The following is a 23,974-nucleotide window of genomic DNA, read 5'->3' on the forward strand; positions in this document are numbered from 1 at the left end:
TGACTGTATCATGAATCGCTTTATTTCTCAAATGTACTGTCACAGTTTACAACACAACTATACATTTTAATACACAGCAAAATAAATTCATTTCATACAAAATTAAATCTGAGAAATAATAGTCATGTGAAGCTAGACTGTATTCCAGTCTGTTTTTCCACCAACGTTCACATATTAACGAGTCAGTAACACAGTAAGGACTCGTACAGCCCATGAAGCACAAAGCCATGTGATCCCTTCATCAGGTTTGCCTGCTTCACTGTGGCTTTAATTTACAGTTTTCAAAACTAATAAATGATGATGATGAATCCTGCTACCATTTAAGTTTTCAAAGTAAAATGTAACAAGAAGAGAAAATACAACCATTTAGTCTCCTTTCAGATGTTTGTGTTGAAGTAAATGAGGAGCAAGTACACATACACGTCCGCTCAAACAGCATACACATTAAACAAGTTGATATTCTTGAACTCTGTTTTTAATTTCGCCAAAACGGTATTTCAGTTTCTCCTCAGAAAGAGCCGGGAAACCAAGAAGACAATTACACAATGACTCAAAAATGTCTACAGAGCTAAACGGGAAGATGAAGCCACCGTTGGTTACCGAGCTGATTCACAAAGAAATATTTAAACAACCAATCAGATTAAAGTCAGTTAACATCACATGATCAATACCACCAGGCCAGCCTGCCTGAAATGAAAGTTACACCTGACCTTGGATCTTGTTGGATTTCATTGCTGTGTCAATAATTAACCAAGCAATAAATTAATAAATAGATCAATAAATAGTTACTTGTGATTGCAACACTCTGATATACAGTACAGTATATTTCCAGGTTTACTTGTAAATACTTCCACTATTTACATCAGCAAAATACTGCACACACACACACACACACACACACACACACACACACACACACACACACACACACACACACACACACACACACACACACACACACACACACACACACACACACACACACACACACACACACACACAATCCTACAGTGACGCATGTCCCAGTCAAAGATTTACAGGTCCTGTCACAACACTCAAACACACCGAAAACTCTTTAGGATTTCCACACAGACACACTGAGGTGCTCTCCGTTTGTCACACTTGTGCAGGGAAAGGAAAAAATCTAATAAATTCATTTTTAAATAAGAATTACATTGCTCTTTTTTTAATAATCTGTGTATTTGTTTATATATATTACGCTGTACACATTGTGTTTGTATATATTTGATTCATGGGCAGCATCTTGAGTTCAGGGGAGGTTAGTGTAAGCTCAGGAATGAAAGGGTTTTTTATTAAAGCATCATTAGGTGGTTTTGCATGTTTATGCTTCTAAATATGTATAAATATATACTCACCACTTCCCATTATCAATACACCACTTTTGTCGATTGTTTCCTTCTTTCTAGAAAGACACAGATGTAAGTTTACCATGTCAAATATTTAGATTGCTTCGTACATGTTAAGTACTGTCATTTCCTTCTGGCTAAATTCAACAGCACTTTGACAACCAAGCTTAGAAACATAAAAACTGCCACGTATACTATATATTTGAATTGTGAATGCCAGCTTCCACGTGGTGAGCTCTGAACAGATAATCATCCTGTGTGTTCATCACTAGGGAGTGTAGATGTGCGTCCTGTCTCCTGCTCTTCTCAGGCAGCTTGCTTGTCCAAACCAAACAAAAGCATATGATTCAGTGAGAATGTGTCATACGTGGGCTCTTGTGCTCTGTGCTAATTCTCAGCCTAGTTCTGTATAAAAATGACTCACGTCTCTGGAACTCTACTGGAGGGATGAACTCCTGTCTTTTAAAGATATTGCCTCATTTGGTGTTTTGATAATGGCGGTGGAGAACACCCTCAAACATGCTGATCTAGATTTGCCACAGCAGGTCACTGCAAAGGCCACATCACATGATTCACATCAGTTTTACCTTTTTGTGACCCCTTCTTATCTATGGAGAACAATGTCTTCCACCAAGGCTCCACAACCATAAAGATAGAAATTTCCATTACAGGCTAAGGTGATTACTCAGAACAACTTTGCATTGGTTTGGGGGAAAGAGACACTTCAAAGTAAGGTTCAGATATTTTGCTCTAAAATTGATCCTAATGAGAATGCATACACTAAACTGTAGCACTAAACATGCAAAACTACCTTTTTGGTGATTCCAGAGATCCAAATTACATGTCAAGTTGTCAGAACGGGAATGGATTATTTTTGTTCACCATCTCATCTGACCCGCTGCCTGAGACGACTTCAGCGCCAGCCTGTGGGACGGAGCCTCTAAATTGACCGTCACCTGATGGGTGATTTCCTTGAAAGACACCTGAGTGAATCATTCCAGTTCCCATTAAGATGGAGCCTGGATATCCAAACTGCACCATTCCCACTCCTCCAATGGGGGAGTTCATGTTGTGTCCTAATTGTGGACTCTCATTGATGTAAATGGGATGTATCATTTGTGTTTCTGGACCTATCTGAGATGCCTGAATCATACTGATGGAAGAATTAGACATTTCCAGAGTATTCAATGATGCTGAAGGATTGTTAGCTCCAAAAGTGGGAGTTGGTGCACCATGGGGGGAAGCTATGGTCGAAATGAAAGGGTTGGAGTATGAGGGTGATGTTTCAGCAAAAGCTCCTGGTTTTAGCAAAGGGCTGGATGTCATGCCCGCTGTTTTGAAAGTGCCTGGGAAATCAAGGAGAGTGGCAGGAAGATGGAGGGTTGAGGGGGAAGGACGGAGGGAGGGAGTTAAACACAGTTTGAAGAATTCCAGTAAAGAGAAAATGTGCCAAGGCAGAGCAGAGAGAGGGGTGAGAAGGGTTATACATCTGCTGGTTAATGTACACTAGTCTTTATACAGAGTAACTTCACTAATGCTCTCTCACACACACTAATGTACAGAACAACATCTACACACTACAGCAAGGCCACAGGGGCAGGAAGGGGAGGTAAAACACACGACCACAATAAGTTTCTCCATACAAACCTACTGATAAATATTAGCCATCACCCCTCTCATCTTATCTTTGAATGACTTCAGACGAACACAAGTGGAATGCATTTTTAAAATCAGCAGGGAGTGACTTTCATTTGTCAGGTCTTCGAGGGTGTTCATGCATCCGTTTGAGTCAAGCGCACCACAAATATTTCCACATGATGAATTTGTCAGAAAAGTTACTTTTCACCCAGACTGACGCGTCATTTTTTCTGTCCTTACCGATGGCTTGTGTTTGGGCGTCAATGAGAGGGCGCTGTCTGGGTTTAGGGTCAGATGAAAACAGATCGTCCAAGTCAACCAGTGATGCCTCTGCTGAGCCCAAGAAGGAAGCAGTCTTTCGATACATCGCGTCTTCCTGCTTCGAGTGCTTTCCTGCAATAAAATAAAGGTCCAGTTCTACTCTAAAAGGTGTTTTCTTTTGGGGACAGGTCAGGGAAGAAGAGAGAGCAAAGTGGAAGAGAAGGTTAATAGATTAAGACTGTTAGGTGACTGCTGACTGACGGGGAAATGAGGATGAAAACAAGGAAAATGGTGACAAGTGCAAATCACCATGTATGGACACAATAATGAAGGTTTAACGAGTCCCCACTTTCAGGATATTAATTAAAGACAAGCCAAACATTTAGTCAATTAAATCAGAGCAGAGTGTGTTATAGGTGATTATACACAGACAATCAGTGTTTGCTCATGGGAATAATGGATAAATGACACAAACATGTATTCAGACAGTGTGTAGAATGTGATGTACCTGTGCCATTGCCACTTGTGTTGCTTGATGCACCCCAGGGGTCATTGGATTTAGATGCTCCATCTCCAAAGGGGTCACTAGATGGGGAGGAGTCTAAAGGTGGAGCAGGTGCACCCCATGCATCGTCTGTACTGGCAGGAGCCAAAGCTAGATGAGTAAATTAAACAGACAGGTTCAGGTGATGGAGAAATAAATGACAGAATTAACTCCTCTGGTTATTCCAGAGTTTTGGACCATGCTACTCAGCCTTCTTCAACAAAGACATAAAGGTGCCACATGTGATGTAAGTACAGAAATTCAGTCACAGGTCTTTCTACAACTAATAAAAATCAGTTTCCAAAATCAGTTTTCATTCATGACTGTGTAGCCACATCAGACACCACCTCCATTGTCAAGTTTGCTGACGACACTGCTGTTGTGGGCCTGATCTCCGACAACATCGAGACGGCCTACCTGGAGGAGATTAGGAACCTGGAGACCTGGTGCCAGGAGAATAACCTCCTCCTAAACATCAGCAAGACTAAGGAGCTGATCGTGGACTTCACTACAAAGCAGGCGAGGAATTACAAACCCCTCATCATCAGTGGCACCACGCCAGTGGAGAGAGTGGACAGTTTCCGATACCTGGGTGTCCACATCACTCAGGACCTGTCATGGTCCTGTCACATCAACACCCTGGTTAAGAAAGCCCGTCAGCGTCTCTTCTTCCTCAGAAGACTTAGAGACTTCCATCTGCCACTGAAGGTGCTCAAGAACTTCTACTCCTGCACCATGGAGAGCGTCCTGACGGCAAACATCTGCACCTGGTTTGGGAACAGCACCAAGCAGGACAGACGAGATCTGCAAAGGGTGGTGCGCTCGGCAGAACGCATCATTCAATCAGAGCTCCCTGACCTGCTGTCCATCTACACCAAGCGGTGCAAGTCCAAAGCTAGGAAGATTATGATGGATCTCTCCCATCCCAACAATGGACTCTTCTCACCTTAAGGCCAAAACAGAGAGAATGAGGAGGAGCTTCTTCCCCCAGGCTATTCGGGGCCTGAACCAGGTGTAGGACTGGACTCTCCCAAACACGTCACTATAAGACTGGACTCTCACACACGTCACCACACATTTCCTATAATCCTATAATTCCTATAATTTATAATCCTTATCTTTATAATCTCTTCTGCTATTTGCACATTCTTTACTGTAAATTCCTAAGTTAATTTGTAAATTTTTGTAGTAAAGTGTAAATTGTAAATATTGTAAAACTTTTCTTCTGTCATTTAATGGTCGGGCATTGTACAGCTACAAGCATTTCACCCCCATGTCATACTGTGTATGGTTGTGTGTGTGTGACAAATAAAATTTGAATTTGAATTTGATATGCCTTTTTGTGAATGTGTGCACTTTAAAGTGCCATGTAAAACTCCACAGTGGAAATGAAAGGCATATACACCTACTTACAATGCATTCTCAGTGCAAGGAGTGGTGAGCACAGCAGCCCCACCCACCTTCTGTTGATAAGGGTCAGCCAATGAAAAAAAGTTGGCATCTTTTTTCAGATAAGTATAACAGTCATTTTGAACTACGACTAATTCAAACCGGTTAGAAGTTAGCAAAATTCTTCAGCTTTACGTTCTGAGAAGTACTATCCATATACAAGTATTTATTTGTTTGTTTCTTACCTGAAGGCCCCCATGGGTCATTGTCTGCTTTGGATGCATCTCCAAATGGATCAGAATTACTGGTAGGTGAAGAAGCACCTGCCGTGGTCCCCCAGGGATCTGACCCGGTGGCTGGTGGAGAAGTGGCTGGGGCTCCCCATGCAGCTGTGCTATTCTGAGGCGAGCTCACTAGAGGGGCATCGAAGGGATCTGTGGCATCTATCTTTGGTGGACTGGATGGTGCTGTGAATGGGTCTTCTTTAGGTGGTGTTGTTGGTGCAGCAAAGGGATCTTCCTTGGTCGGTTTAGATGTTGTGGAGAAGGGATCCTCTTGAGGTGGAGATGTTGGGGCAGCGAAGGGGTCATCTTTTGCATGTAAAGATGGTGTAGAGAACGGATCCTCTTTGGGTGGTGTTGTTGGTGCAGCAAAGGGATCTTGAACAGGTTTGGTTGGCACTGAGAAAGGATCTTCTTTAGGTGGTGTTGTGGGAGCAGTGAAAGGGTCCTCTTTCCCTGATGACGGTTCTGCAAATGGGTCCTCTTTAGGGGGTGTTAATGCTTTTGCACTGAAGGGATCATCTTTTGGAGAGCTAAATGGATCGTCTTTAGGTGCATTAAATGGATCGTCTTTAGGTGCATTGAATGGATCGTCTTTAGGTGCATTGAATGGATCGTCTTTAGGTGCATTGAATGGATCGTCTTTTGGGGTAATGAAAGGATCTTCTTTAGGGGCACTAAAAGGATCATCTTTTGGGGCGATAAATGGGTCATCTTTTGGAGCTTTGAAAGGATCATCCTTTGGAACATTAAACGGATCATTGTTAGAAGAGCTGAAAGGGTCTGGTTCATCTTTCTGAGCAGCAAATGGATCCTCCGTGTCTTTGGGGGCACTGAAAGGGTCTGAACTGTCCTTTGGGGTGTTGAAAGGTGTTGATGCACTAAAGGGATCTTCCCCATTTTTCGGTGCCGCAAAAGGATCTTCCCCATTTTTCGGTGCCACAAAAGGATCTTCCCCATTTTTCGGAGCCGCAAAGGGATCTTCCCCATTTTTTGATGCCACAAAAGGATCATCATTAGTTTGATCTGCTGCAAATGGATCTTTATCAGGACTTGTTGGAGCCCCCCAGGGACCACTGCTAGCTGCTGTTTCAGTTGTGTCAGGTCTTGAGGGGGTGCCCCATGGATCTACGGCCTCTTTAGGTTCTTTGGGGGCTCCCCATGGGTCCGTTTTTACTTCCTCTTCTTTCTCTCCTCCCCAAGCATCAGTTTTAACATCAGAACCTTTATTAGCATCCTCCCATTTTAGCTCCTCTTCACTCATCTTGGCCTAGCATATCGTTGCAAAATGGTTAATACAAATAATTCATATGCCATAATAATTTCATATACCAAAATGCTATATGCTGTGGCTAACCTCCATTTAATGGCACAATACAGACGATAGTTGTTCTTAATCAGCACATACAGTAATTAAAAATATATAGCTAGGTTAGACTCTTACTACTACTACTACTACTACTATAGTTGCTGGATAGACTGCAGGTTCTTGGACTGAGGCAGCCCTAAAAACCAATGGAGATCAAACTGCAACACATCATAGGAATCTGCAATGGGCTTCTCAATATATAACTTCTGCCTATTGAGATTTTTTTGTTTACTTTAATAAAACAGAAGGCCTTCAAATGTAAACACATTGGCTAAATGTTTGGAGAGTTTCCTCGTTAGCCTACCATTTATCGGCAATGGCTTTTTATCTGAAATAGAGCCTCTTGGCAGCATCATATTGGCGTAATGTTCGATCTTTCTACACCTGTGCACTGTACTTACCCGTCTCTCTGTTTCTTTCTTCTCAGCTTCCTGTTTAAGCCGCTCTTCTTTGCGGGCGGCGAAGGAAGCCGTCAAGTCAGCTACAGAGGGTATGTTGTCCAAAGATGGAAGCCCTGAGGCCCCAGGTACATAACAGGGCTTATAGTTTGGATCCTTGACGTTGTCCGTAGATGATGCTGGTTAGAAAGTAAGCAAAAGAATATAAATGATCAGTGAAGAAAACCTGTTGGAACAACAGTATATAGCAGTGATATAAAAAAAGGCTTACCAGCTGCACTTTTTGATGTCTTTTCTCTGGTTTTGACAGCAAACTCTCTCTCTTCCTTTAGTTTCTCATCGTCCTCCATAAGAACAAGAACAACCTTGGCCTTGTCTCTCACATTTACACCCTAGCACAAATATGGCTACAATAAGCGTTCACTTGGCTCTGACCATTTCAGAAAAATTATTTAAGCCTGAAATACTTGTGCTTGAAGAAAACCCCAATGCTTTTTGCTAAACAAGATCAGAACTATTCAAGATCTAATTTAAAACAAACTATAGCACATGATTAAAAAAAAACAAAAAAAAAAACAAGTTTATTCATGCTGTAGAGAAATTAAATGTGTTTGTTACTCTGAAAAGGTTTTCAGTTAGGAGTATCTTAAGGTGATTGAGGCAGCAAACCTAGACTACACTTTCATTCTTGCTGTAAACCTGGTCTGAAGGTTAATGACATAAATATTATAGTACCAGTAACTGTCTTAATGCATAGCATGAAATCCTTTAATGGAACCTAAAAGACTACATCCATTTGACATAATCAGGAAGTGTGTATCACCTGATCTTTGCCATCCTTTTCTACAAAGCGGTACTCTGTGAGAGCTTTGACAATGTAGATGTTGTCTTTCATCTTCAGAAGCACGCGATCATCACCGGTCTTCAGCAGGTACTCCAGGAGTGTCAGGGACTAGGATAAAAAACACATGACAACACAAACTCATTTATATACAATAAAAATGCCGTTTCCTATCACTACAATGCTTCTTGTTTTATCTGCATTAGGGAATAAATAAGACAAGTAAAAAGGAACAAAAAATATTGGTGCAATGGATGAAAGATAAGAAAAACAACTGAAAAGACATAATTTCTCTGGAACTGATGAGCCAACACTGAGTCATGTGGCTGACTGGCAAAGCTGAAATGGAAGCAGTGATACGGCTGATGTTCAGAAAGTAATAACTGCCACTTAATAGACTAAACTGTGCTTTTAAAGAGAAACTAAATATATTTTTGCTGTAAGGTTTTTTGTTTTTTTTAAACACTAAATATTAAAAAACTTTACAAAGTTAAATGTTTATTTTTAAAACCTTGCATATTCCTATATAGATACTGTACATGCTACTTAGATGAAGAATGCCTTCTATCTTCTCTGTTGGTCCCATCAGGGGGTCGTGACAGCAGATCAACTGCCTCCATCTCACCCTATTCTCCGCATCCTCTTGTGTCACACCAACCCTCACACCAAGCTGAGAGAGGGTTCCCTATGTGCTAGCTTACTGTTATGCTGTTCTACTGAATTCAACTTACACAGTCTGTTTTATTAGATTATTTTTGCTTTTCATTTGATAATGGCTGCACAGGAAACAAGTAGAAACAGTGTTATGAAACTTAAGGGTAAGAGGCTTGGGGAATAGTTGAGGAGTTTAACCAATGCAACAATCCTTTTATTGTTAATCACAAAAATAAAACAAAAGCTGTGGTATATGAGGTTTTACATGCTGCCCTCACTCTAATTCAAACAATCAACACTGTGATGGATTAAAACTCAAACTAGTTCTTTTGTGTTAATTTTATTGATTTATTGTTTCCTGTGACAGATGACTTCAGTCAGTCATTCATGTAGTTTGGAGCAAACTGCAACACACAATCTGTACAGCCATGTTTTGAACAGGCACAATCACACAGACATATTCAGTGACTGTATCGTGTAGCTGTATCAACATAACATGATTTTGCATGTGGTGCATTAAAGGGACATCTGGAAACTGTAGCTGCAAAAAAAAATAAAAAAATAAAAAAATAACCCTTACTTCAGATGGGCACCGCATTGTAGAGATGAGTAACAGAAGACAGAAACTGACTATATCTGAAGATGAATGTTTCCCATCTTTTTTGTGAATAAATGGACAATTCCACACTTAACATCTCATCCCCGAAGAATCCAATATATGTCTGAAACCAGTATCTATCCTCTAAAGCAAACCCTTCTTTGTTCCAGTGTTACTCCTTCACCGTCGCTCACCTTGTGGATATGTCTCCAGTTCTTGTCGTCTTTCAGCCGTTTCCAGAGCATTGTCATGATCTCATTACAGGCCACAACGTTGTACGTTAGGTCGGAAATGTCGGCCATCTGAGAGCTGGATGGGCCCCATGGGTCATTGGATGTCGCCTCTCTCACCTGCAACAGAAGTAAAGAGAGTAGAAAGAGGCCAAAACAGCTTCAGGAAAGTTGAAAGTTTGAGATGCTAACTTATAAAATGTTAACATCAGGGTTTTGGAGGACTGGCAGCAGCAGGGCATCTCATTACATGAGCCATGCTACCAAAGATGTTTAGTAATCAGTTCTCAAGGACATTATTGATCATGTTTGAGATCAGCATCCAAAAAAGGAGTTCATCTCTATATTTTCTTTGACTCTAAGAAATTCAGGTTCAGGGCTTAAAATTGATGGTTTCTGCTTTGTTTTAATTAGTAGGGTTTTTACTTGAGTAACCCTTTAGTCACTCTAACCTCTTAAAGTATAAGCAATTGTTACCACACCAGACGACTTGAATTTAAAGCTACTAGTGTTCAAACACATGCCAGAAATGTATTATTTGTTGTGCATACAATGATGCACAGACTACATAATAAATATTTACCTTTATTGTCCTCCTAAATTTAACCTACATAATTTTTAAAATATTATTTGCATTACTGGATGAGGTAATATTGAATTGAAAGGCTGAAAACATTATGGTTTTGAGGTCATACACAATTTAAATCTAGCTTCTCCTACCTTGACCTCGGCCTCAGAGTAGTTCTGGACCAGGTTCTTCAGCTGTCGACGGAGCATAGAAGACGTCATGATGTCCGGAGGAGAGGTGGGGAATCAAACCACCGCGATCTGATTTAGAGAAAACATGAGAACAAAGCAAAAGAAAACACAAAGAGTTCTAAAAATGTAACATTTTTGAAATTTCTGGGGATTTCTACATCGATTACCAAGGAAATTTACCCTAACTTTTATCTGAAGCTACATCCACATATACATTTTTTTGCTAATTGTGCATCATTTTTGTAGTTGACGGTTGGTCGATAATGGAGATGAAGCAGAGGTTTATTGTTTTGTGAAAATGCTATCTTTATTTTAGTCAGATTGCTTGGTTCAACATAACTGGTGTTCTGATTGCTAAGACCCAGTAAAATGTTATGTTGGACCAGGAACTACCCAGCTGTTGGCCTATTCAGATCAGTTTTTCATCAGACAGCAAATTGGAAGAAGATAAACCCCATCTTTCAGCTTGTTGCACAATCAGTGAAGCAGCACAAGACTTTGACTTATAATAATGACTGAAAATCTTGTAGATCCACATGTCTAGGAGCATGTGTGTGATAAAAACACTCACAAGATTTGGTGTAATTTGAAGTGCAGCGTCTCTGATGGGCTCACTTTATGAGCCGCAGAGAGTGAGCACTTGGACGGAGACTCAGGTGGAGTTTTTTTTCTATAGTTTCAAACAGCAACACTTTGTTTCTGTAATCACAATCAAACCTTTACAATTAAAAAGCCCACGAGTCGTTTATCAAGCTATTTCTTCAGTAGCCCTTAACATGAAAAGGAGATCCTCCCATCAAACACCTGTTTGTTTTATACACCGACAGCTGTATAATCTATACAAATAAACTGAGTGAGTTTGTCAGTTTTAAATTTGACCGTCCTGCTTCTGTCTTTATAGCAGAGATACCTGCAGCATTACAGGGTGAGTCAAAAGGGAAGTCACAATAGCTCTATGACATTTATTTTCTAAAGCTCAAGTTATTTTATACTTTCCTGTTTTATATCATTCATAAAAACAGACAATATACTAATAAATGATGCCATTTTATATATTATTACTATTATTATTATTATTATTATTATTATAAATCCAGGCCAGGCCTACACTGCTTTTTGAAAACTTCACTCCGACTTGAACAAAATTCCATCATGGATATAAATTTGAGTGACCTCTAAGTTACATATGGGCAACGTATGTTGAACGTGAAATGTGAAACAAATGCAAACAAACAGCAGGGTGCAAGATGCTAGCAGGCAGGGGACACATGGAACGCCATAACCAAGTAGCTGGCAAAGTATACAGGAACATCTGTGCCGAGTATGGCCTGAAAGTTCCAAGGTCAAAATGGGAGACGCCCCCTAGGATGGTCGAGAATGACTGAGCTAAGATCCTGTGGGACTTCCAGATACAGAAAGACAAACTAGAGATAACTAACCAACCAGACATAGTAGTGGTGGAGAAGCAGAGGAAGAGGCCGTAACAATAGTGAATGACAGCAAAATCAAGAAGAAGGAACACAAGAAGCTGGAGAAGTACCAAGGGCTCAGAGAAGAGCTCGAGAAGTTGTCAAGGGTAAAGGTAACAGTGGTCCCAGCGGTGATCTGAGCACTTAGTGTAGTGACCCCCAAGCTAGGCGAGTGGCTCCAACAGACCTCTGTCCAGAGGAGCGCAGTCCTAGGAACAGCAAAGATACTGCGCAGGACCCTCAAAATCCTAGGCCTGTGGTAGAGGACTCGAGCTTGAATAATAGACCACCTGCAGGGCCGAGACGGGAATTAGCCACTGTTTCCCTAATGCTTTGCTGAGGCATGTTAATGCCAAGTTTTGCCTTGTCATTCAGTGACAATCATTTTTTATTTGTTGTTATTTCTACAACATGCATCTGCACAAACTTTTTTAATTAATTATTTAGAAAATTCTGTTAAAGTGGATGCTCAATTAGCTCGTAGGCTAAGCAAGTCAAGATATGCTGCAAGGCTAGATGCAGCAGCCCATGGTTGACTCCAACCTGAGGTTATTTGCTGTGTGTCCATGTAATCTTCACTGTGCTATTAAATGAATTCAAAAAAGCCCCCAAACTAAAAAAAAAAAACAACAACTAAAAAGCAGTCTGTTAACGCTTTTGTCAGATGATAGGAATCATTATAGTTGCTAGTGCAGAGGCAAAACTCTTACATAAAAATCTAAATGTCATGCATGGTGTAGATGCCACAAATGGAGAAAAACACTGTGAAAGACACAGTCAAAGAACTGCTCTTTCATTCAGCTATGAATACTGGTTTCCCTTTGAGCCCGAAACCCCCCCCCCCCAAAACCCTTCAGTCTGCAGCTGCATATAAAGTTATGTTTTTTTTTGTACTTCACTCTGGACCAATACAACTCTGACCTACTGGCCTGCTTTTTAATCTACAACTCAATTGATTTTGACGATGGCAATGCCACATATAACAGTAATCAATACACAAATCATATGCAATGCAACTATATGTTCTCGCGCATGAACAACACAGTGACATACCTTCAGTAAAATCGTCCTCTGTTGTAAAAGTCTAACTTTCGGTTGTATTTGTGCAGCTCCTGGCTCAGTTAGCATTCATCCTGCTGATCCCCTCTTCCTCCTGCCTGCATTGGTTTGTCTGAGGATGTCAGAAACCAGATCCTAACGCTGCAATGAGAAACCAGTCAACATATAAAAGAGCTGACCAGTGGGAGGTACACATAACTGACTGCAAAGCGTAAACTAACCTAATGTAGGTGACAGCTTTGTCACTGCGACAAACATATATCCCCACCTACGTTAGCTCAGAATCTAGCTGAGCTACAAGCTAGTTAGCTACCAGGGCATGTTAGATAAATTTTAAGAAAAGAAAAGATAAAATTGCATGTTTAGCGCAACTGGATACTTAGTCTTAGGATACGCAGTCGTGGTGTTTGTAACAAGAGTCAGGGTAGGTGTTTTCAGGACCTCGGAGAGCGACTGAAGACGGTCAGCAGGCGTCAATATGGCTAACAGCCAAGCGGTGTTGTCAAGGCAGCGAGCTCCATCATAAATATCCGATTTTAGTGTTCAAATGGTGGGATATATTCCACGAAACGTCCCCTGCTTTTAGTTCAAAACTACAACTGACGTTTTGCATATCAAACATGCATATTTACAGTAAAAATAAAGCACTAACCATGAGCAGATATTCAGGAATCTTCGAGGAGACGACACGACCGGACGGTTTCCGCTTCCGCAGTTTTCAGCACCTGCCAGGCCACGCCCCCTCTCAAAATTAGTGTTATTTATGTCTTTATATATTTATTTATTCATTGATTGATTTCAATTCCCAATATAAACAATCTAGTTCTCTTTTGTGCCAAAAAAATAATTTTCTTTTTGTTTAAAATTTAAAATATCATTCAGTTTTATGGTAGTAAAGTATAATTTTTTTTCTGTTGCCTACGGTTACGGTCTAAGCTTTAAATGACGTCGTGTGTCAGTTAGGTCCCCCTGAACCATACACACATACACACATGCATACACACACACACACACACACACACGCATACACACACATGCCCCCGTTTGAAAAGAGCTGAATAAATGAGTCACTACCACAACTCCCACATCAATAACAGTTGGACCAAGATGGCGGCCGAGGGAGAGTACGAGTCGATCCTGTGCGTTAAACCCGATGTCAACGTTTACCGTATCCCGCCGCGAGCTTCAAACCGAGCGTACAGGTAAAGACACACCAGTGTCTCGCTGATGTTGCTGTGAAATGCAGTTTAAATGCGTTTGTTGGGCGGGTTTGGGTGTTGTACTTTAACTGCTCGATAGTCAGCGCATGCTTTACAAATCACGGAGGGACAGTGCTGGCTTTATGCTCTGATGTCGGAAGCAGCTGATGAGATGAAAGTCCATCTCCAGGTGTTGTGAAGATGAAGAGAGGCTGAAATGTTGGTTGTTTGGTGTGCGGGGATTCGCTGAGCTGTCAGAGATGTGACCGGGGGTATTTGTCATCATGCTGGCTCGATACGGGCGGCTTGCCAGGATAGTCCCACTCTCCTCTGTGACAGCTGGGATGTCTTCTCCACAAACTGTTCAGGCTCTTCAGTCTGAAATCTTCTGTTTGCTTTTAATTGATCCTTTCAGATAAAATCTTCAAATCCATCCCGCTCTGCTGCACGGCTGTATTAACTTCCTGGAGCCGGGAAAAGATGTGCTGAAGCACTCCTTTCTCCCTGCACCTGTTCCCTGAAACCCACCAGATGAAATTATTAGCTGATATTCATGGGATCCTGCTTTTTTTTTTAAAATATGTGAACATTTGCTAATTCCATAGTTTTCTATGTTAGTCACCTTAACAGCTTTTGTTTTTTCAATCTAAGTTAATGGTTTTTTATTTAGGAATGAAGAAAATTGTTGGCTGCAGCCATGATATCTTCACGTACAACCATGTTATGGAGTTCTCTGTCCCAGTCACAGAAGCAATTAAATCAAAGAGTTCAAACACTTTTTTTTTCCTAATAATTGCATATAGCTCTTTTAAGCTAGAATAATCCCCAAATTGTATCTCTACAAATTAGAGAAGTAATGATAATAGTAAATACTAACAGTTAATTAGTTCATACTTCTAAGAAACATGCCATTAATAAAAAATCTTTTTAAATAAGTCTAATTTTTATAGTGTAATGTCTAAACAAGAGTTGCCATAAGGCGCTTAATACTGTAAGGTAAAAAACCTTACCTAACCTAAAATTGAAAATAAGGGAGCCATCTGAGAGTAAAGTGCTCTGTTGGGGTGCAGTAAACAGTGGTCATTAAGATCAGATGGTGATTATTCAAGACCTCGTATGTGAAGAGAAGGATTTTTAATTTGATTCTGGATTTAACAGGGAGCCAGTGAAGTGAAGCCAGAATGGGAGAAATATACTCTCTCTTTCAAGTCCCTGTTAGTACTCTGGGTACAGTGTTTTGGATCAACTGAAGGCTTTTTAGGGAGTATTTAGGACATCCTGATAATAATGAATTACAGTAGTCAAGTGATAAATGCATGAACTAGTTTTTCAGCATCACTCTGAGACAGGGTATTTCTAATTTTAGCAATATTGCCAAATGCAAGAAAGCAGTCCTACATATTTGTCTGTCATGCATGCTGATGGAGATATCTTGGTCAAAAATGACTACAAAATTCCTGAAGTGTTACTGAAGGCCAAGCCGAGTAATGTGGAATAACATGACTCTAAGAGGACCTTGTTAGTGCACCCCTCTACTGCAGGTGTAGAAGAATATCCGACCATAAATTTAGTAATAAATTACACTAATTAAAAATAATTTGAATTGATCACGCAACACAAAAATATAACCCAAAACAAAATCTCTGTTTAAAAAAAGGTGACGTGTAAGTGTCAGCTTTTACCATCCTTTTTGTTTGTGAGCCAGAGCTCCAATGTGTAAAATAAATGCATATTTTCAGTGTAATCAAAGTAATTTGCTTTGTGATTCTGGAACGTCTAAAAGGGCTCTGGAGATAAACCAGGAGGCTCAAGATTTCTTTTAAAGGGGTACGAATGGAGGAAAAATGGGCCCATTTTTACCCATTTCTGTGTAAAATGCTCTTACACTTTCAATAGTATTTTAAATTAAACTGCTAAAAAGTAAAATTACTTTTCATGACATAACCACATTAAAGCAATAACCTTGGATTTTTGCTTTTACAATTAAATAAATAATCCCACTTTAATATGTGCAGCCTCCACTAATGGTTTGTGGCTCCTGAGGCAGCACATATTAAAACTGCAATAATGAAAGTAAATGAACACCTAAATCAAGAAATATCAGAGAGAGAAAATAAAGATTCTCCTCATTTAAAATACACAAATCCTTTTAATACCACCTTCAAACATTTGTTAGATGTTAGAAATATAAATTTTCAACCAAATATCACTGAATCTCTCAGGATTTTATTGTTCAAAATAAGCAATAAAAAGAAGTCACTTTGGACTTTGTACATATTAGTGTCAGTGAAACAAGTGAAACCTCATTGGACTTTTGTCAGCACTCATGAGGCCACATTATGACCTGAAAATAAATAACTGTTTAAGCAGCCCTGGATTCTAATCATTTAATCTAAAGGTTATTAAATTCTCTAAGAATTAAAAATACATTACAAGAAGCATCACTTCTCTTTCCATTGTCTGTTTTGTAGCTTTATTTGGTGATATGCAAATAGGTAAATGTCTATGCACTCTAGTATGCCTCAAGCCCTGTAATCCACTATGCCAATCACACCTCAAAAGCCAGGTTTGGGTTATTCTTTAAGCAGAAATGTACTGTATTAGTAGCCTGAGTTGGAGCATTTTCCTGATTTCTTTGTCTTGTTTGGAAGCCATTTACAATGTTTTTTTTTTTTTTTTCCTTTAGAGACAAAGCAATTAACAGAGAGAATAACTAACATTTAATTGAAATGTAACCAGACTAACTGATAGTTGCAGCTCTGAAAATGCTAAACTATGTCAAATAATTTCTGCAGGGCAGCTGATTGGAAGCTCGATGCTCCAGACTGGTCAGGTCGAATGAGGATCACAGCCAAGGGCAAAGCAGCCTACGTTAAACTGGAGGACAAAATCTCAGGTATGACATCACTGGGTTTAGCACTAAAAACTACATTAAAACTATATTTTTATAGTAAAATTGACACCGACTTGCTGTAACGTGAAAGTCACGCTAGTGGTGATGTTTGCACTCAGAATTATGACCCATCTGTGCTGAAGCACGACTTTTCCTCACTGCATTGTATTGGTTTAACATTCCTCTGCTGTTGCAGGGGAGCTGTTTGCCCAGGCACCAGTGAAGGAGTATCCTGGTATAGCAGTGGAAACCGTCAGCGACTCCAGCCGCTACTTTGTCCTGCGGATACAGGATGACAACGGTGAGGATTTAAGTACCCCGGCAACTCCAGAATATTTCTTAACCTTGCTCAAAGACCTTAAATCCTTTCTCTTCTGGTCTTAATGTGAGTTATCATCTCTTACTGGCAGGTCGCAGTGCTTTCATAGGAGTTGGTTTTGGTGACCGAGGGGATGCTTTTGACTTCAACGTGGCTTTGCAGGATCATTTCAAGTAAGCAGGATTTGGTGGTTTGGTGGTTTTAGTGGATTACTTTCTGTTTTTTGTTGACAATCTGATAGCAGGGGATTGAAACATGTAATGTCTGTGAAACACTGGTTATGCCAAATCATCCAGTAGCCATTCTGACCACGCCAGAATTTCCTGAAGTTTCAGATCAAGACACCACAAATAAGCAACCGACCAAAAACATGCTGATATTTGTATGTTCCTATGCAGAATGATATTGAGTAAAAGTAGTAGTACTGCCCTCATTCCCCTTACAGGCCTTCAGCCGGCTGAAGTTGTTCAGAAATGAATATAACAAGCAGCAGAGCTGGGTGCATCCATCCATGCTTCTGCCACTTATCTGGATCTGGGTCGCAAGGGCACCAGTCTAAGCAGGGATGCCTTGACCACCCTCTTCCTACATGCCCACCTCCTTCAGCTCTACCTGGGATACTGAAGTATTTGCAGCCTGCACCAGGAGGCATCTGAGCCACATCTAGTGGCTCTACCCTGAGCCTCTGAACTCCTCCTGCCTCCTAGCTGGTGGTTGTTGGGAAGCAGTAAGCTGAAAAAAAAAGTTTGTTTAGGTTTTGGTTCAACCATACAATATGAAATATTTAAGAAAGGAGGGAGAAAGTCTGACCATTTAAACCAAGTGTTTTAGGGGCTCATCAAACCTGTGTGCTAGACTGTTGCATTTAAATAAAGGTTTGTTTAAAATGAGTAAATTCTGAGTGTTTGAGGAATCTAATACGCATCAGATGTACATCCTGTCTTTAATGGTATTCAGAGTATTGATTTTTCTCTTTCACTGTAACTGTCTGCAACACAAGCACTCCACATCAAAGTGAAGTGTTGTTTTTGAGATGCGCTTGTAGAAAGCTGCTGTGGTTGTTGTTAAAACTGCTGAGGTGCATTGTTTATTTCTGTATCAGTGCTGAGAGTGTGTGTTTGTGTGTCTTGCTTCTCTGCAGATGGGTGAAACAAGAGACCGAACTCAGTAAAAATGCCCAGCTTGGGGATTCAGGACCAAAGCTGGACTTGGGCTTTAAGGAAGGGCAGACCATCACACTCAACATAGGGGTGAGAACCAGCTTATGTGCATATACAATACATGCAGATAAAAATCTGTCTATAAAAGAGGCACATGCAGGGCTGTGCTGTTGAAGGATGGGGTGGAGGCAGATCACACAAATGAGTCTGAAAGGCAGAATGACACAATGAGTCATGAAAATGATTGGACCAGTGATGACAACAGAATTGAGTTTGACAGTGATGCAAAGGACAGAAGAACAGCCTGAGCACCCAGGAGTGCAGGCAGACAAATGAATACAGATATTTCTTATTAAACTTACATTTAGGTCTCATTTAAAAAAACAAAACAAAACAGAAATACCCCATAAAAATGAAAATCCTGATTAAATTTGAAGGTTACAGTTTGTGATCCAATTCTTTAACTATCAATGAAGTAGGAAGAAATACATTGTTTTTGTCATCGCATGAGCCTAACTTCATTCTTCTCCAAATGCAGCAAGGGAAAAAGAGGGATAAGCCCCGCCCACAAGGATCGGGTGGATTTGGACTTCTCCCACCACCACCTGGAGGCAAGATAGCCCCTCCTCCTTCATCAGGGTTATCGAATCACAACATCGTCCCACAGATGGGAAGCACAGCGACAGGTATGCAAACTGACTTTACATAAACATCTTCATCAGCAAATGAAAGTGCACACAAGATGTCAGGTGGGATGTTCCCCTTTGTGCAGCTTTAACATGAGTACACGAGTGACCCGTTTCCACAGGCACTGTGTTAATTAGTGGCTGTTAGATGACTCATTCGTCTTCAAGCTTCAGGCTGCAGAAAATGAGTAAAATCTGTGCCAGCTCGTAGGCTAATGAGCTCTGCTTCTGTCTCCGTCTGTCAGGCTGCCTGCTGGAGCTGGACAGTAGTAACTCCAACACAGTGGTTCAGTCAAACACTAGTTCAGATCTTCTTTGGGGAGAATTTTCTGCTCCTGCAAGGTAAGAAAATTATTTCTTGTGTTAAATGTATGAGGACACTGAAGGATTGGGTATTTTCTAAGCTTTTGTCCACAAGTGACTTTGTGGAGGAATATCACTGATTAGCACTGGCTCCCGGTTTGAAAGGTGCTGAAAGCAGTTGAAGTTGAGTTCTGTGTTTTTTGTAGACCAGTCAAGGCCCTCCACACATGAAGAGAGTTCTTTAATAAATCATTTAAAATATTCAGCACCTGCAAAAAAACACAGAGAATGAGAATAGCAGTCATAGTAATGATGAAGGACATTCAAACATACCTTTGATGTGATAGCACTTGAAATGGATTTTACATGGTGCTTCACAGGGATGGACTGACCTTGCCATACTGTAGGGCAGGAGGGAACATATTTTTTACAGACAGCCGTACCAACTTAGCTTAAGCAAGTGAAGGGTCATACACTTGGTAACTGAATCAAAACTACAATGTAAACTAGCAGTTTTGCACAAATCTGCCATTTGCATCTTACAGTTTTGCATACTGAGGTCCATTCCCATTAATATTAGCATGTCCTTTCCTTTAAAAAGAAAGAAAGAGAAAACACTGTTACAGTGGAAAATATTACTAACATTAAAGAAAAGTCACTTAATGCTATATAAGCATTTAAATGGCCTAAAAACTTGTCACAATTTTTCGTGTCTATACTAAAGAGTGATTAAAAATGTTGTACTCTAGTAAAGTTAAATAGCAGTAAAGGCTACCTGAAGTCATTGCCTGTGAGGTTCCTCAGCACAAAACTGCCTGTTTTTAATTTTTGAGGGTTTTCTTTTTTGGTTTTACTGCTAGATTGTCCAGGGCCATATTAAGATGGTTAATTAGTCAGTTCTGGCATTTGGTCCATTTTTTTTGCCTGTGTTTATTCTAAAAGTTGCAAAAATATTTCCAGATACTCTAATGCAACTAAACTTGCCATGTAAATAGGTTTACTGTGTGTGTGTAAAAGCAGCTGACACTTAAAATTGTTTACAGTAAGTATTTGGCTGATGTTTGATGCTGATTTATTTTTTTTAATTACTTTGTCGTTAGTTATTCATTCTTTTGTTGCAGGGAAACTAAGAACTATACAAAATATCTAAACAATTAGTTTAGATATTAATTAATCTTTTTGTTACACTAAATAGAATTGATTTGTTGATAAACGATTACAGTAATTAAGTATTTGTGGCAGCAGCAAAACAAACTTCCTGTCCTAAATTTCAAAATGTCATCTGAATAACTGGAAATTGACTGCGAGTTTTTGTTTTCAGCTCTGCTCCACCTCCGCCTCAACCACAAAACGCCACAAACTGGATCCAGTTTTGAGTCGTCGATCGTCGACCGTGACCTGCATCTCACCTGCATCTGTGTCCGTAGCTTCCTGTGCATCACACTGAGTGTAACTCCCACACACTGAACCCAAAGCAGAGACATGACACACCCACAGAGCTGTAGAATCACTTCACTCAGAGAGAGTGAAGCATTAATGCGTTAAAGCCATCACTCTATATGCGCCATCTCAATGATATTTAAGGGCTATGCGTGATGTCCCGAGTAGCAGGTGTTCCTCTTTCATGTGTCTGCATCTCCTCCCCAGTAGGTGGCTCCTACTGCGAGCAGAGCTTCATTTTTGATCTGGAATGCTTTTGTTCCCCTGCAGGCACTGCAGAGCACTACATCAACACACCTTTGCTTTCTGCATCCTGCTGTGAATCACATGTAAAGAGCAACACAGCAAAGATTAAGTGAAGGCTGCAGGAGACAAATTAAAAAAAAGAAAATACGATGATTTCTGTACTGGAACAAATCTTAATTCTGTAAATTATTCACTTTTCCAGCAGTGATCTGAGTAGTTGTAATGTTGATCCTAAAAACAAAGGAACAGTTGATGAAGCATCATGATGATCAAGGTCAGAAGGAGTTTATATAAGATGATAAATTTACTCTGAAGTGGAGTTTAAGTTACTCTCTCCTTTTCACATTGTGAAATGTGGAGCATTACAGCGTTGTCATCAGGGTGGATGCAGTTACATGGCTCAAAATTCTCACGTGTATGTCAGCATTCACATTTAACAACTTCAGCTCATATTGGGTTTGATTAGAAATTGATAATACAGGTGAATTTGTACATGAATCTCCAGACGTGAGGCACAAGTTTAATTGCTATTATCCAAATTTCCTGAATAAATCTTTACAGGAATCAATAATCTTCTAAATTATTCACATGTTTGCAAAATTGCTCAATCTGAAATAGTTGGATGAGATGCTGATGTTACAATATGTGAGTGATGAATACATTAACAGTTTTCTTTCTGGTGTATTAAATGTAAAAATGTATGTTTACATTATGAAATCATGTTTGTTTACTTCTGGGTGCTTCTGATTAGCTAATATATTTGCAAATCAGAAAATCAGCTGCCAAATCCAGACTATCACTATTTTTACATATTTTGCTGCATGTTTAAAGAACTACATAAGCTAAGAAGGATGAAATATTTGCATGTCCTACTCAGTTTCTATCAAACTGGAGGCAGAAAAATTAAAATTGCTCAAATACGAAGTGGGCTATTTTTTTCACCCCAAGTAATTTTCTTGACCTTGAATTAACCGACACATAATCAAGTCTGGTTAAAATGAATCAGAGCAGAAATGTAGGACTTATTATCAGACATTTCTATTTTTTTTTTTTTTGTTGCTTTTTTGTATTTATTTTAGAGGGGAAACTGCTGTGAGAGAGGTCAGCCCAAAGCTTAGCTTCACTTTCTATATGAAACATGCAGTAATCATTTATATCAACTGGATTTAAAGGTTTAGAGGAAAATGTTTGGTGCACAGACACAATATTATTGGAAATGAGAAAACAAACTGACAGTTTCTTTGTGCAGTGGAAGAAGTCTGAGTGCTCCAGATTTTCACTTGCAGTTTTCACAGCCTGCTGGTTTCTGTTAATGAAACAACCATGAAGAGTTTTCCACATGTGCTGCAGTTTACCTGCAAAGACGGCCGTGTGGTGAACTCATCATTATGGAAATGAGAATAAATCTGGCAGATTTGAAGAATCTCCACATGAGTCCCAAACAGTGGTGACTGTACGAGGTTTGATGGTCTGTGGATAATGTCTGGAAATTAGAGAAACAGTTTGATAATTTGGGAAATCTACCATTTGACTTCTTTGCTGAGAGTTAGATGAGAAGGTTGATTCTCATGAATTTGAAGCAGGTGGTTAGCTTAGCTTAACGATGAAAGAAATCTGAGACACCTGGCTGTGACAGAGTCCACCTCTAATACCTCTAAAGGAGACTGATGAACACACTATATTGTGTTAAATATGATTGAGTTTTCTTAAATAAAGTGGCAATCCTTTTGTGGCCTATTTAAAATGAAATGCTCCTTTCATTGAAGTGATCTGTTTGCTGTAAGAGATTCGAACACATCAGTCTCAGGATTTATGGCGGGGAAAAACAAAACGATTGTGTTAAATCATCTGATGAATGTTTAATGGCAGCAAATGAAATGTTAATCTTTGTGCTAAGAAGGCTTTGGGTGATTGTGAACATGTCTGACATAAAACATGCCTTGACTGTGAATATGTCTGCATAGTATCGCTGTGATCAAATCACATGAGCTGTGTTTAATTGGCATTAAGACACAGGGCTGACTGATATATGTTGACGTGTCTGTTGTTTACATTGCTCGCATCGCTGGCTAAGATTTAAAAATGTCTCCCACTTCTCATTCATTCCACTTTGGCTGTAAAATCACTGAACTAACCCTTTTGAGTTATGACCAACTTAATGAGAAAGAGGCAATAAATCCTTTAAAAGGACCCTCCGAGTCTCGTCATTATTATTTTTGAATATTTAAAGCCCCCAGGAGAAACCGCATCGAATTCATTTGAGTATAAGATTAATTATTTCTAATCCTTTGTGATAAATTTGAATAAGTATGTAGAACAATCCTGATGGTGGAGCAAGAAGACCGTGTGGTGAACCACTGGGACACAAATGTGACGCCACATCTTCAGCAGCATAAATCAGAACCGCAGACATGAAAGAAAAATAAACACTCTTGTTTCTTTTGCACTTTTTCTTTCATTCAATCTCTGTCACATTTGCTCTGATCCTCTCTCCTTTTTCTCTCCCCCCTCTCTCTGTTATTTTTCCTCTCACATTTTCCTCCCTATTCAAGCTAGAGGAGGAGGCAGGATACACCCTGGACAGGTCGGCAGTTTGTTGCAGGGCTAACACATATAGACAGACAACCATTCACACTCACATTCACACCTATGGACTACTGAGAATTACCATTTAACCTAACCCCACTAACTGCATGTCTTTGGACTGTGGGAGGAATCCGGAGTACCCGGAAAGAACCCACGTACTGCATTTCCTTTCCTGTAAAGTTGCAAGTGCGTGTAAAACAAAGGCTTTTCACACTTGCAGTTGTCTAATTCACCACAGCAGTAGGTGTTTAGTCCTTATTATCTGGCTGTGTAGCATAGATTCAT

The 23,974-nt window shown here is 40.0% G+C and overlaps 2 protein-coding genes across 5 annotated transcripts; one reads left to right on the top strand and one right to left on the bottom strand.

The window, feature by feature from the left end:
• Positions 1-13,835, bottom strand: epn1b (epsin 1b). 4 transcript variants are annotated; one of them, XM_080296732.1, is made up of 12 exons: positions 13,510-13,835; positions 12,852-12,998; positions 11,870-12,088; positions 10,291-10,398; positions 9,535-9,690; positions 8,071-8,199; positions 7,519-7,639; positions 7,251-7,426; positions 5,445-6,750; positions 3,775-3,921; positions 3,246-3,398; positions 1-2,713 (listed from the first exon to the last, which is right to left on the bottom strand). In XM_080296732.1, exons 4-12 carry the CDS (start codon positions 10,357-10,359, stop codon positions 2,220-2,222), a joined length of 2,751 nt encoding a protein of 916 aa, XP_080152858.1. In that variant the 5' UTR covers positions 10,360-10,398; positions 11,870-12,088; positions 12,852-12,998; positions 13,510-13,835; the 3' UTR covers positions 1-2,219. The 4 variants fall into 4 exon arrangements, with proteins under 4 accessions (XP_080152858.1, XP_026012889.2, XP_026012890.2 ...); XM_026157104.2 differs by lacking the exon at positions 11,870-12,088; XM_026157105.2 differs by lacking the exon at positions 11,870-12,088 and having other exon boundaries at positions 13,299-13,546.
• necap1 (NECAP endocytosis associated 1) lies at positions 13,817-23,294 on the top strand. The gene is made up of 8 exons (XM_026157157.2): positions 13,817-14,059; positions 16,852-16,952; positions 17,146-17,250; positions 17,360-17,441; positions 18,410-18,518; positions 18,967-19,114; positions 19,360-19,456; positions 20,739-23,294. Exons 1-8 carry the CDS (start codon positions 13,920-13,922, stop codon positions 20,791-20,793), a joined length of 837 nt encoding a protein of 278 aa, XP_026012942.1. The 5' UTR covers positions 13,817-13,919; the 3' UTR covers positions 20,794-23,294.
• The last annotated feature ends 680 nt before the right edge of the window (positions 23,295-23,974 follow it).

The sequence above is a fragment of the Astatotilapia calliptera genome, chromosome 22 (assembly GCF_964374335.1).
Source record: "Astatotilapia calliptera chromosome 22, fAstCal68.1, whole genome shotgun sequence".
In the NCBI taxonomy this organism is placed as follows: domain Eukaryota; kingdom Metazoa; phylum Chordata; class Actinopteri; order Cichliformes; family Cichlidae; genus Astatotilapia; species Astatotilapia calliptera.

Coding starts and splice junctions, on each gene's coding strand:
- necap1 (XM_026157157.2), top strand. CDS start 13,920: ATGAGTCACTACCACAACTCCCACATCAATAACAGTTGGACCAAGATG. Junction 14,060..16,851: donor GCTTCAAACCGAGCGTACAG/GTAAAGACACAC, acceptor TAATTTCTGCAG/GGCAGCTGATTGGAAGCTCG. Junction 17,442..18,409: donor GCTTTGCAGGATCATTTCAA/GTAAGCAGGATT, acceptor GCTTCTCTGCAG/ATGGGTGAAACAAGAGACCG.
- epn1b (XM_026157104.2), bottom strand. CDS start 10,359: ATGACGTCTTCTATGCTCCGTCGACAGCTGAAGAACCTGGTCCAGAAC. Junction 9,691..10,290: donor ACTCTGAGGCCGAGGTCAAG/GTAGGAGAAGCT, acceptor CTTCTGTTGCAG/GTGAGAGAGGCGACATCCAA. Junction 6,751..7,250: donor AGAAAGAAACAGAGAGACGG/GTAAGTACAGTG, acceptor ACGATATGCTAG/GCCAAGATGAGTGAAGAGGA.